This window comes from Diprion similis, chromosome 10 (assembly GCF_021155765.1).
Source record: "Diprion similis isolate iyDipSimi1 chromosome 10, iyDipSimi1.1, whole genome shotgun sequence".
Taxonomy (NCBI): Eukaryota; Metazoa; Arthropoda; class Insecta; order Hymenoptera; family Diprionidae; genus Diprion; species Diprion similis.
This window is the reverse complement of record NC_060114.1, coordinates 9,193,458-9,205,807: the sequence shown is the minus strand read 5'-3', so window position 1 is coordinate 9,205,807 and position 12,350 is coordinate 9,193,458. Positions and strand designations below refer to the sequence as shown.

General features: G+C 42.8%; 5 protein-coding genes across 7 annotated transcripts; 3 read left to right on the top strand and 2 right to left on the bottom strand.

Annotated features, from left to right (window-relative positions):
* Positions 1-7: 7 nt before the first annotated feature.
* On the bottom strand, positions 8-2,597 carry LOC124411044 (isocitrate dehydrogenase [NADP] cytoplasmic). The gene is made up of 2 exons (XM_046889896.1): positions 2,150-2,597; positions 8-1,552 (listed from the first exon to the last, which is right to left on the bottom strand). Exons 1-2 carry the CDS (start codon positions 2,348-2,350, stop codon positions 338-340), a joined length of 1,416 nt encoding a protein of 471 aa, XP_046745852.1. The 5' UTR covers positions 2,351-2,597; the 3' UTR covers positions 8-337.
* Positions 2,598-3,361: 764 nt separating this feature from the next.
* LOC124411060 (ragulator complex protein LAMTOR4 homolog) lies at positions 3,362-4,007 on the top strand. The gene is made up of 2 exons (XM_046889920.1): positions 3,362-3,593; positions 3,670-4,007. The coding sequence occupies exons 1-2, from the start codon at positions 3,522-3,524 to the stop codon at positions 3,907-3,909; spliced, it is 312 nt and encodes a 103-aa protein (XP_046745876.1). The 5' UTR covers positions 3,362-3,521; the 3' UTR covers positions 3,910-4,007.
* Positions 4,008-4,129: 122 nt separating this feature from the next.
* On the top strand, positions 4,130-5,356 carry LOC124411056 (GTP-binding protein ypt4). The gene is made up of 3 exons (XM_046889914.1): positions 4,130-4,473; positions 4,622-4,866; positions 4,954-5,356. The coding sequence occupies exons 1-3, from the start codon at positions 4,294-4,296 to the stop codon at positions 5,150-5,152; spliced, it is 624 nt and encodes a 207-aa protein (XP_046745870.1). The 5' UTR covers positions 4,130-4,293; the 3' UTR covers positions 5,153-5,356.
* Positions 5,357-5,475: 119 nt separating this feature from the next.
* On the bottom strand, positions 5,476-8,036 carry LOC124411045 (cysteine desulfurase, mitochondrial). Its single transcript, XM_046889897.1, has 10 exons — positions 7,901-8,036; positions 7,737-7,816; positions 7,438-7,554; positions 7,236-7,373; positions 6,759-6,964; positions 6,530-6,651; positions 6,310-6,467; positions 5,806-6,077; positions 5,633-5,722; positions 5,476-5,551 (listed from the first exon to the last, which is right to left on the bottom strand). Exons 1-10 carry the CDS (start codon positions 8,004-8,006, stop codon positions 5,488-5,490), a joined length of 1,353 nt encoding a protein of 450 aa, XP_046745853.1. The 5' UTR covers positions 8,007-8,036; the 3' UTR covers positions 5,476-5,487.
* Positions 8,037-8,360: 324 nt separating this feature from the next.
* Positions 8,361-12,311, top strand: LOC124411041. Of its 3 annotated transcripts, none has more exons than XM_046889886.1 (7): positions 8,361-8,468; positions 9,537-9,663; positions 9,740-9,909; positions 9,988-10,236; positions 10,302-10,462; positions 10,552-10,641; positions 10,736-12,311. In XM_046889886.1, exons 2-7 carry the CDS (start codon positions 9,548-9,550, stop codon positions 11,795-11,797), a joined length of 1,848 nt encoding a protein of 615 aa, XP_046745842.1. In that variant the 5' UTR covers positions 8,361-8,468; positions 9,537-9,547; the 3' UTR covers positions 11,798-12,311. The 3 variants fall into 3 exon arrangements, with proteins under 3 accessions (XP_046745842.1, XP_046745843.1, XP_046745841.1); XM_046889887.1 differs by lacking the exon at positions 8,361-8,468 and adding an exon at positions 9,253-9,432 and having other exon boundaries at positions 9,544-9,663; XM_046889885.1 differs by lacking the exon at positions 8,361-8,468 and adding an exon at positions 9,253-9,432.
* The last annotated feature ends 39 nt before the right edge of the window (positions 12,312-12,350 follow it).

Genomic DNA, 12,350 nt, shown 5'->3' with positions numbered 1-12,350 from the left:
GGTGAAATCATTGTAAAACATATTTATAAAACCTTTTGTTTATACATTGAAAACCAGACAAAAAATTATCTTTTGTCTTATAGGTTTACAAAAATATTTTACAGGCAAAGAGTTCCTGTAATAACAATGGCATTTTTATACTTATGAATACTTGAGAGTTGTGCTATTAAACGCATGTATTGTCTAAAAAAAAAAAATTATTTTCCTCATCCAATAAACACCCCTGAAAGGTTTAAACTGAAAAACTGGCAATACATTCTGGAATAAATGAAGCGGCAGCTCTTTCCTGGGCTCAAAGCTTCGATCTTCGGGGATCAGAGAGCCTGTACGTTTGCAGTCATACCTTGGCCAGTTCCTTCTTCAAATTGTCAGCGAGCTTATCCATAAACTCAAACGTCTCAAGGTAGTCTGACCTTTTGACATTGTTCATGCCCTTGATACAGATGGCCAAATCTTTGGTCATACTTCCAGCCTCGATTGTGTCGATGCAGACTTTCTCCAGAGACTCTGCGAATTTCTTTAACTGGCTGTTGTTGTCCAGCTTCGCACGGTGCAGTAGACCCCTTGTCCAAGCAAAGATTGAGGCAATAGGATTGGTGGATGTCTCCTTACCCTGTTGATACTGGCGGTAATGCCGAGTGACCGTTCCATGTGCGGCCTCTGCTTCGACCGTCTTACCATCAGGGCAGAGAAGGACAGAGGTCATTAAACCCAGAGACCCGTAACCTTGAGCAACGGAATCAGACTGTACGTCTCCGTCGTAGTTCTTGCAGGCCCAGACAAAGCCACCTTCGGACTTCATAGCATAGGCAACCATGTCGTCGATGAGCCGATGCTCGTACCAGATTTTCTTCGCTTCGAACTTGGAACGGTACTCGGCTTCGTAGATCTCCTGGAAAATGTCTTTAAATCTGCCATCATATTTTTTCAAGATGGTGTTCTTGGTCGAAAGATAGAGCGGGTAGGTCCGGGACAAAGCGTACTGGAAGGAGCTGTGGGCAAAATCGCGGATGCTCTCATCGGTGTTGAATTGGGCCTGAGCGACGCCAGCCCCCTTGAACTGGTAGACGGTGTGCTGGATTTTGTCGCCAGATTCACCTGTCCAGGTTATCTCCAGTTTACCGGCACCTGGTACCACAAAGTCTGTGGCCTTGTACTGATCAGCATGAGCGTGACGACCAATAATAATGGGTTGATTCCAACCAGTCACCAGCCGTGGAATGTTCTTGCAGATTATAGCTTCCCTGAAAACAGTGCCACCCAGTATATTCCTGATGGTGCCATTGGGGCTCTTCCACATTTCCTTTAGCTTGAACTCCTTGACGCGATTTTCGTCCGGAGTTATCGTCGCACACTTGATGCCCACGTTATACTTCTTTACAGCCTCCGCGCAGTCTACCGTTACCTGGTCATTAGTCGCGTCCCGGTTCTCCATACCCAGATCGTAAACGTGCAACTCAATATCCAGGAACGGGAGTATCAATTTGTTCTTGATGGAGTCCCAGATGATACGAGTCATCTCATCCCCAAGAATGTCAACGACGGGTCCAGCCTGTTGGAAAATTGCTGTTTCTTTAGGTATTCTCATAAGAAACTGTTGATCATCTTATTTACAACATAATTTCATTACACAATCTAATCGTGAACCGAGATTTCGAACAATAATCAAACTATCGATCAATTGATTATTACGGCTTATATCGCGCGAGATAATAATCCCTGTAATATCCACGTTGTAGTATGAACCATATCATAAGAAACTTATCAACTTTCACTCTACGTCGGGCTTGTTTTCTATTCAAGTGAAACCATCGACATTCCACGGCAAACGACGGCATTAGTCTAAACGAGGGAGGAAAGGAGGGGGATCGACCTCTGCACCGTAATGTGCATTATCATCCAAGGTGGTTTGAAACGAGGTTTTAATCATGCAATAGATACGGAATACCGCAAGCAATGCAGTTCGCCGAAAAGAAAATCGCGGCATCAATAAAGGAACTGTTTAAAACGGATCCGCGGCAATCGCAACCGGCCGAATGAGGCTCTAATTTTTTTTAAATCGCAGATACAGATACATCGGCCCAACAACGGGGCGTCGCCACGGGGAAGACGTGATGGATAAGGATGAAATATGTACATTCATAGATACCTTGATCTTAGCCATTGCGATCGACGTAGAGCTGAAGTTTCTCGACGTCTGTCTCGTCCACGTAAGGTTTCGCCTGCGCGATGCGTCGGGTGAAGAGTTGCGGTCGAGCAGAGCGACGGACGACGTACTGCAGCGAAGTAATCGAGCCGCACTGTCCCCGGTGGCACTCGGTCCTAGCAAGCGAGTCAAGGAACGGAACATGGCGCCTGTTATTGTTATTATTCTTGGATTATACGACTAGGGGATACGATGAGTACGTGTCCGGACCGGGCTGCGTATCGCGTATCGAACGATCCTAGAGTTGCACCGTCACTGGTCCCGTCGACCGGGTTCCCGGGATGTGTTATCTCTCGCGCCAAGTTGTGTACCCCGAGGACCTTTGGACGCGCTCCTCGGGTCCGAAGAGTATAATAAACCAACGGTTTATTGTCATTGACGGGTCAATTGATGCCACCCCTACATAAAATTGATAGCGAATCCTAGACGTTAAAGAGTGTTGCTGACGCGCGCTATTCTTTTAACGGGAATCGGTTACGCAATCGGTTTCTGCCACTGGTCTCTGTGCTAACTATAGCGACTAGCCGTCGAATCAATCGGTCGAGACCCGAAAGCGTGCCCGAGAGGCAATTTAACTTTCTCCGAATCATTTTGTGGGGGCATACGTCATTGAATATCGCACCAAAAACAGCTGATCTTTTGGATATCTACACATAAATACGATCCGTAATATTTTTTCATTTTGCCCCGAAACATGCTGTACGTTACAGATATTGTGTTGTATAAAAAGCGGACTGAATGAGCAATTTCTGTGAGGATCGTGCGTGATAATAACGTCTTTTCAATGCTTCAGGATAAAACGAGATATTTATTTTCAAAGTCAAAACAAAGATAAAATTACTACATTATCTACACTGAAATGTAATAATCTGTCTAATATGTAAACCACTGACCTCTACTTGTACACAGTAGATATCAGTAATGTGAACCCTTCCTACAGAAAAATAAAGCGTGAATTTCCGAGAGTTTGGCCATTTTCAGCACTCACTAGCTAGAGAGTGAACTCTAGACCAAAGAATTACTAGGGGAGTGGATTGCAGCGCTACGGTGAACGAACGCTGAATGATACATCCAGATTTCCAGGTTTTCGAAGTTGGCCGCTTGGCTACATTGAAGTCTCAGAAGGCAGAAAAATACATCGCGCTCTTGCTGTCGCGTCGTATGCAGCAGACTATCACCAAACACGTCAAACCACTGGTCTTTTGTGTTGACAAGTGACAACTCTTCGCAAAGGCAATTTTGCTATCCGGCTCCCCAGTGCTTACGTGAATTCTACCATTCCTCGACATACAAATATCTGCTAGGTTTTCTGCAAATGTTGTCGATGGAGCGAATACCCGAGCAAATCGGTTATTTGGTATTAAAAGAGGACGGGGCTGTGCTCACGGTATGACAAGGCGATACAAGTCGAGAGCTTCATCATTGTTGTTTACTTTCGTTTTCTTTCAATTCTTTGATTTCAGTCAGGTGGAGAGCTGGAGAACGACGAGAGAGTTGCAAACATTATCATGAGCCTGATCACTCTGACCGATACAATCGATCCTAAGGCGTTCGCGTCCGATGAAACGTTCAACAAAATATCAATAACCTACGGAGATCACTGCTACGTCATATGCCTGTCAAACAAAAAGGTTCACATTGTCAAGAAAAAGATAACCGCGTTGATCTCATCTCAAGAACAGCAACAGCCAGTGATTGCCTGATGAATCGAATATTGCCTATCGAACTAATTGCAAGGAACATATGTTAAGTTGATGTGTAAAAATAAACCATGTAATAAAGTAAAGACTGCAAATGTGAATGTAGCAAGTTTCCTGGCTGTTTTGCTAGTAGTTCGGCTAATTATGCGCGTAGTTAGACGACTAGCGTGGTTTTTCGGTTTTAGAACAGCCTGCGCCATCTATGAGCTAAACGAGAAGTCTATGACTGAATAGAGATGCTGAAACTGCGTGAATGTTTTTTAATTGTTGCTATTGTGTGTATGTATGTACACATGCATAAGCGTCTGTAGTTATAATCGGTAATAATACGCGTGGGAAATATAACCCATTGAACAATGATCGGTAGTATTGTTTTAGCGTAAACAAATGGCTACCATCAAGGTAACCGAACAAAAGGTGATTTTATGCGGTGAGTACGGGGTGGGAAAAAGTTCGATATTTAGGCGATTCGCAAACAACACCTTCGTCTCAAACAGTGATAGAAAATCGACCTTGGGACTTGACAATATCAACAAACAGTACACCATTGACGAAAAAAGGATTCGTGTAAGTAGCACATTTACCTGTTATTGTACAGTTATTTTCACACGTGCATGTGCAGTTTTAAATTTGTTGTCTCGAAGAAGTGTACTCATTTGCACCTGTTAATTTTGGCTAATTTTCTACAACCTTGAGGGTGGTCCTGACTTTCCAGCTACAGCTATGGGACACGGGAGGAATGGAGAGGGTTGCCTCTATAACGTCGAGTTACTACAAATTTGCAGAGGCGGCGATATTGGTCTTTTCGCTGGACAACCCGACCTCCTTTCACCTCCTATCACAGCACCTTCTTGACATTGTAACTTACGCGGAAAACGCCAAGATATTTCTTTGCGGCAATAAGAGCGACTTGGAAAGCGTTGATCCGCAGGTCACAGATGTAGAAATGGAACAGTTCTGGTGAGAGAAATAATCCGTTCATATTGTATTTATTTGTTAAAAATTAAATCAATAAGCTCATTTTCAGTTGTAACTTTTGTTTCGCAGTGAACAGTGTCACAATTTGATTTCGGCGACGTACAAAACATCGTGTAAAACTGGAAATGGGGTTGACGAAATGTTCGAAGACATTGCACGCCATTTGGTCGAGGCAAACCGATCGCGCATGGAACTGCACGACATGGACGAGGACCATTTCAAAATCACAAGTTCCAACGAAATCGATGAGCCATCCTGCTTGTGCTAATTTTTATTCAGCTTTTAATGCCTGGAACACGTTTCTCTAGTCAACTCAAGAGGGAACGGATTTCAATTCACAAATGCATTATGTATGTCACAAGAAACGCTGGCTGAGCATATATTAATATTATAATAATTTATTGACAGGAGATGAATGATGTGTGGAGATTTGATAAGTTTTCAAAATAAAAATTTATTCATTTATCATAAACTCTTATACTACTATGCAGCCAATGCAATGCTGGTATCTGGAAATTTGAAACCTCACTAAGCTAATCATAAATTACTATGTATCACTTAACAAATAATCCGTGTACAAAGCCCTTTTTAAGTAGGAACTGTTCAGTGCTGCGTCCATTTGATTGACTTGATATCGATCCCTTCTTGTACCATTTCCCACAGTGGACTGGAGGGAGAAAGGTAAAACAAAATCATATCAATTTTACAAACTGTTTGAATTTTGACATCGATGGCATAAAACACATACCTCATTTCTCTGAGTCGAATAACATGGCGTATGATGTTATCTGCTGTGTAATCAACTTCTTCACGAGTTGTGAAACGACCAATACCGAACCTGAAATGCGCAGTAATTTTCCGCTGTCAGTATTGATATATATCAGATATGCTAGTTTGCGAAAATTGGACATTCACGCTTACCTTATGCTGGAATGTGCCAGGTCTTCGGCAGCTCCAATAGCACGTAATACATAGCTCGGTTCCAGACTGGCACTCGTGCAAGCCGAGCCGCTGCTCAACGCTACATCTTTCAAAGCCATCAGCAATGACTCTCCCTCAACAAAGGCGAAAGAGAGATTCACACAGCCAGGATACCAGGCAACTTCATCACCGTTACGCACAACATTTGTTAAACTGCTCATTATCTTTTTTATCAAATGCTGGGAAAGATCTTCTATATACTTGTGGTCATACTGTAAACGCGGAGAAGTAGACGAGTGTTAATCCACATGTTTTGCACTTAAAACTTAAGATAATACTTAACACCAGATATCATCAAACTGACGTAAAAGTGTGATTTATTTTAAAATCAGAGACTGACGAAATTCCTGGAAATTTTTGGAAATTTCCAGGTTCTTCCAATTTTCCGCAATGCTGTACACTTTGCAGTGAAGCATATGGATAGTTTAGAAAGTGTGTAGTTACTGTCATTTCTTTTTGTGCGAGCTCGCAAGCAGCTCCCAGTCCAACCACCAGAGGTGCCGGCACCGTTCCGCTTCTCATGCCTCTTTCCTGACCTCCGCCACTTTGCAGGGCTTCGACACGAACCCTCGGCCTACGCCTGACGTAGAGTGCTCCTATGCCTGAAACATTAATTGAGATGCATGGATACTTTGACAAATTTCTCGATCTCTAGATGCATTACCTTTTGGCCCATACAACTTGTGACCACTGATCGACATGAGATCTATGTTCATCGCGTTGACATCGATCGGAATTTTTCCTACAGCCTGTGCAGCGTCTGTGTGAAAGAAAACCTTCTTCCTTCTGCAATATTAGTAAATATGGTATCACTGCTTATTACATAACTCATCTATCTTTGTCTTGTTCTCAAACTTGAACTATATTTTAATTAAAATAAAAAGTATAACAACCTGCACAGGGCTCCAATCTCTGCAATAGGCTGTTGGACACCAATCTCGTTGTTTACAGTCATTATCGAAACGAGTGATGTGTCAGGCCGCAGAGCAGCTTCAAGTTTGTCCATGTCAATTAGTCCGTTGGTTTTGACAGGGAGGTATGTGACGTCGAATCCTTCAGATTGCAAAGCTCTGCAGGAGTCCAAAACGCACTTGTGCTCCTATGTAAAAAGAACAAGTTGAGAGACCAAATACTTCTCGCCATGATTTGATCGTGGTTTTATACTACGGTATGCTTGATAAATAGTTCCTTTCTTATCTCTAAATAATTTTAGCTCAAACATACAATATATTTGAAACTAAACGTGATCACAAAAGTGAAAACAAACTATGTGAGCCAACATCAATGATTATTTCACTGTGAAAGCATTATCAAATGAGGGATTAACTCCAGCTCATCTACATTGTGTTCAATTTTCCTTTTCAACTCACAGTCTGTGTTGTTACAACGTGCTTCTTCTTTTCCTTGTAAAATCTAGCCACACCCTTGACAGATATATTATTGCACTCCGTAGCCCCAGATGTGAATATAATTTCTTTTGGATCAGCTCCTATCAGATCAGCGACTTGCTGCAAGAGAAATTGAAAGAGGATAAAATATGAAGTGCTCAGAGAAAACGCAATCTTTACTAACTTTGCGACCACGCTCAACAGCTGCCTCTGTTTCCCATCCATACATATGGGTCCGGGAATGCGGATTGCCGTAGTACGTTGTCATGTACGGCATCATCTGGTCTAGAACACGTGGGTCCTGAAATGAGAATCGATGCATCAATTGGCACTCAGATGTGCTAATGCTGATTAAAACAAGGTAGCGAAGTTCAGAGATTAAAATTTTTCCAAACAAAGTGTCATTGAAACAAAATACTTTTATACGGTCACAAACGTGAAACTATGAATATTTCCAGTTCCGTTCGAGAGGTGGATAATTACCAATGGTGTTGTGGCCTGAGCATCCAGATACAAGGGGCGACCCTCCACTGGGCCTTTTTTGTACTCATCACTGATGGGAGCTGGAAAAAGAAACGTTTTTAACAAATAGTTGGACACGATTGCATCATTTGTAGTAAAATTTTTCGTTTACTAGTTCAGTGTACATTCAAATTCCTTGACAGCCGCGTAGTGTCGCTTGGGCGACGAAATCGCTTCGTTGACCTGGTGTTCGCGCGCAAGAGGCACGAATCGTTTCCACAAACGAAACATTCTTCCTTTTGATCGCCCTTCTTCAGTCGTGCGACATTTACTCGATCAGTTGCCCTGTCACACGCTCAAAAAAAGGCGGAATTGAGGTTAGGAATCTCGACGCGAAGGCAGAGGAAACTGTGCGGATCAAATTAAGACCTTGGATCTCGAGAGCCGGGAGCTAGGCGTACGCGGGATCACCGATCGGTTGGTGCCGCGACGAAAAGAGATTCAGTTGAAATGAAGTAACCTAAAAGAGTGTCGGTTAACCTTGATATGCCGATAAAACAACTATTACTCGTAACCGCGGTTCTGTTTGCCTCTCACTAATAGGAAACTCGTCGCCTCGGCCTCGGTCAGCCGTGAATGGGGCAAAAAACCCTCTGCAGGATGTTTGTTAACAATGTCATTTGCTAATTGCACTTCACACGTACTAATTTGCGATAAAAATTTGATACGATGCAAGACGTTAGGAGTTAACAGGTAAAGTAGGTTGTTTGGACAGATTCAAATATGCGCGCATTAGCTGCGCCAAAGCGTTGACTGAAGAGTGGCCAATATATGAAATCATCTTTGAGTACTTAGGTCTTTTTCACTAACTCTCTTCATTTTCTCCTCTATTAGTTACCAATTTTGAGTAGTCATTGTTAAATCCTATTAGAAATGACCGTTGACGGAACAATTTAAAGACTGATTAAAGCCCGATTAGAGTAACCGTTTTTAAAACGTCAATAGCCTCCAGTCAACAACAGTCTACAACAAGTCAACACAATGACACAGCTTCAAGTGCGTTGACTGAACTGCAACTGTAAAGTATAATTTTCATAACTATTGCATTGTTTTATACTGAAATGCTTTTGAAAATTCTGCATAATCTGAATTGATTCTAACAATAAAACAGTCAAAGTAAATTACAAAGTAAAATTTTTGTTTGAAACATTCACTGTTGACCCATTTATGTTCTTTGGAAGTAGTCTCACATCCCGATGACTTTTTTCAATAATGTTTCTTTGTAACCGTTCTATTATCCATCTAATGTTTCATAGTCAAATTTATTCAATAATCTCAAGTTTTCTTACACATAAAAGACGAATTTATAAATTAATACCGAGATTTTTTTTTTTTCGTTTTCGATGGTATATTTCGCCGGTGAAGAATATATTCCCCCTTATGCAACATTTCTGGATTTGTTTCGAAAAAGCCGCGTCAATTTCCCCTCTGACGTCGTGACAGCCGTGGTAGCAGACCGAACTAAAAGTACGCGTGTTTTTTGTTTGTGTAAACAGTACCGACTCTCGCGGGAATGTGATCCTGATCTTCCCGAATTTCCCGCACGTATTATTACAAATATTAACGATTGCAACGGCAATGATATTCATAACTGTGTAAAATTACCACTACGACGCACAGCACTGCGATTGTAGCCCAAAGTTGCATTTATAATTAGGTTAGCTTACCTCCTAGTCGGTACATAACCTAGAATTCGACTCCACCTTTCACCGGCAAAGTTTAAGTTACACACTCCGTGGATCACGCTTGGTGTTCTCTTTGATTTCAGCCTCATGATGATGGATGCCGCGATTGAAACAGAAGAAGTGATAGAAAAGCCACCGGTCAGCGTGCCAGTCGTCAGAGTTCCCGTCAAACACACCAACCTTGGTATCAGAAGTCACGCAATGTAAGTTAATTTCTGGTTTACCCATAGCTTATCACTTCCATGTAAAATGTCAGATATCACATGTTTTATTCTTCAGGGATATGAGCACGATGGTTGAACTGACGTCGTTCAGTTCCCTTGGAAAAATTCAACCGTTCCTTGTCACTCTCTCCACAACTGCGGCACTCATCGTCGACCTTCATTGCCATCTCAAGGACAAAGAAGTGTGCGGCTATCTTGGCGGGCATTGGGACATTAATGCTCACAGTGAGGTTCAGTTCATAATACATAGTTGAAGACAACATTGAAAATTGAAAGTTTTATTAAGGATCTTGATGCCCATAGATTTGACTATAAACTATGCGTTTCCGTGCCGATGTAATGGGAAAGACAAAGCGGCAGCTGCAGCAACTGAGGCTGAAATTGCACGAGCCATGGAATGGAAGCAACTCACTTTGGTAGGATGGTATCATTCACATCCTAGGACACATGCATCGCCGTCGCTTCGCGACGTCGATTCTCAACTGGACTATCAGATAAAGATGAAGGGACTGAGCGATAATAGCTATACACCGTGTGTCGGGCTTATCTGCTGTGAGTTTCATTGTTTGCATCTTGGTAATTGCAAAGGTCCTCAATTTTTGGCTTACTTTTCGCAGCTCCGTATAACACAGACAATAACTGCTACGAGTCAAACTTCAACTTCTTTTGGTCACTCCCTCCACCGGAAAATCGACCACATGAGTACCCGAGACCGATGCTGCTCAGTTACACCCTGTCCCAGGAACAATTCCTCTCCCAGGAAGCTATCGATGAAATTGTAAGATATTCAGTACTGAATTTCAGTGTCGCAATTAGCGACTTTAGAGGAGTTTGGTTCTAGTATTATGGCTTGTTTTGCGTTTTCAGAAAAAATGTGTCGAGTATTACAAAAATGACGGTTGCGTCGACTTCAAAGGAGTTTTCAACGGCTCTGTGACGTATCTGGAAAAATTAAAGGCAAGCAATCGACGCATACAAAAACAACGTCTATCGAGAATAATAAAAAGTAAATCAACAACAGCTAACGTTTTCATATCATTCTTTTTCACAGAACTCCTTGGAGTCGAAACTACCCAGGAACCAGTCGAACGGATCGTACTGGGACGCCATCAGAGAGATCGTTGCTCCTGGGATGGAGGATCCACCGACGACAACGCAAGCATCAAACATAGCCGGAAGTTCGGATATATTTTCGAACGTCAAGTTTCCGTTGGTGCCTGACCCAATGGGTCGTTCTGGCATCAATCCGAACAATCTTTTCCTCACTCCAGTAAACTTCAAATTAGACTCCAGTGTCTCCATACTGAAGCCATTCAACGTGCCGTCAACTTCGAAGGAGAAAAACGACACCCTTGAAGCCACCAAAGGGCAGAAGTTCGACTTACCAATGCCGGATATGAATCTCAACGCAAAGCACAAGCTACCGGCCGAATTCACATCCGGTGAACTGACCGTTTCCGTAAAGAATTCCAAACCAGACTACGAGTTCTCAACCGCGGACTTTTCCAAGGTGAGCAATCTCCTTTCAAGCGATTCGGGCTCCCTTGGTGCCGGCAAGAATAGGGTTACGGACTTCCCGCTCGCCGATATATCGCAGCTGAGCAAGTTCTCGGATCTTTCGAAGTTGGCCAACTTTTCAACCAGCGATTTGGCCAAGTTGTCGGGTTTCTCAATAAATGACATTGCCAAGACTTCGCCGGCCTACGCCTGCAATTTAGCCAACCTGTTCAACCCCCTCAGTGGCAAGGGCCAGGATGTGACGGTGATCGACGTTAACAAGACCGCCGAATTTCCCATATCCGACTTCATCTCGTCCGATATCTCCTTCAAGCCCTCTGACATCGTCAAGGGTCTCGTCGCAATGTCGACCACCGACACTAAACTCACTGTCAGCGAATTACCCGTCGGTGAGCAGAAGAAGAACCCCGACTCCGGGGAGTCGTCGAAGTCGATCAGAAACGATTATTCCATGGACGAAGTTCCCATCGCGAATGTAAAGTCCGATTTCGGCACTATGCTGGACATGACGGTGCACGGCATGAAGCAGCAATCTGGCGGCAATGACTGTCCGGACTCTTTGAATTTGAGCAAAGATCATCAGTCGGGAAAGTGATGGGTGGGTGGGGGCAGGGAGCGAGGATCGCAGATCGATCTCGTCGAGGCTCGTTTCGCGTTGTAAATCGGTATTATTACTTTAACGAATATAATATAAGATATAGGTAGTTTTTCACCATGACTAATTGAACTGAAACTTAAATCGTAGGCTGTAGTAATTTATTGGATCCCGCATATACAACAGCGATGCATTCTTTTAAATTTCTCCATCATTCTGAGTGGGAATATTATCATATGTACCCACGGATACTGGATCTGTAGCCCCCGGGATAGGCAACCGAAGTTACACGCCAATTGGTAGGAAATCGCGTGCTAAATTGAATGTGTAACTTCGGTTGCCTATCCTGGGGATGACAGATACAGTGGCCGTGGCAGTACCTATATGTAGACCTATCCACATAATACGATGGTGTGGTTGGGATGTCCGGCGATTTTAATAGACGTAGTTATTCTGAAATATTAACAATTGGACCCATGACTTTATTACCGTGAATAAAAATCATTTTTATATCAAAAAGTATCTTTTTGATGGATCTCATATTTGTTTTCGA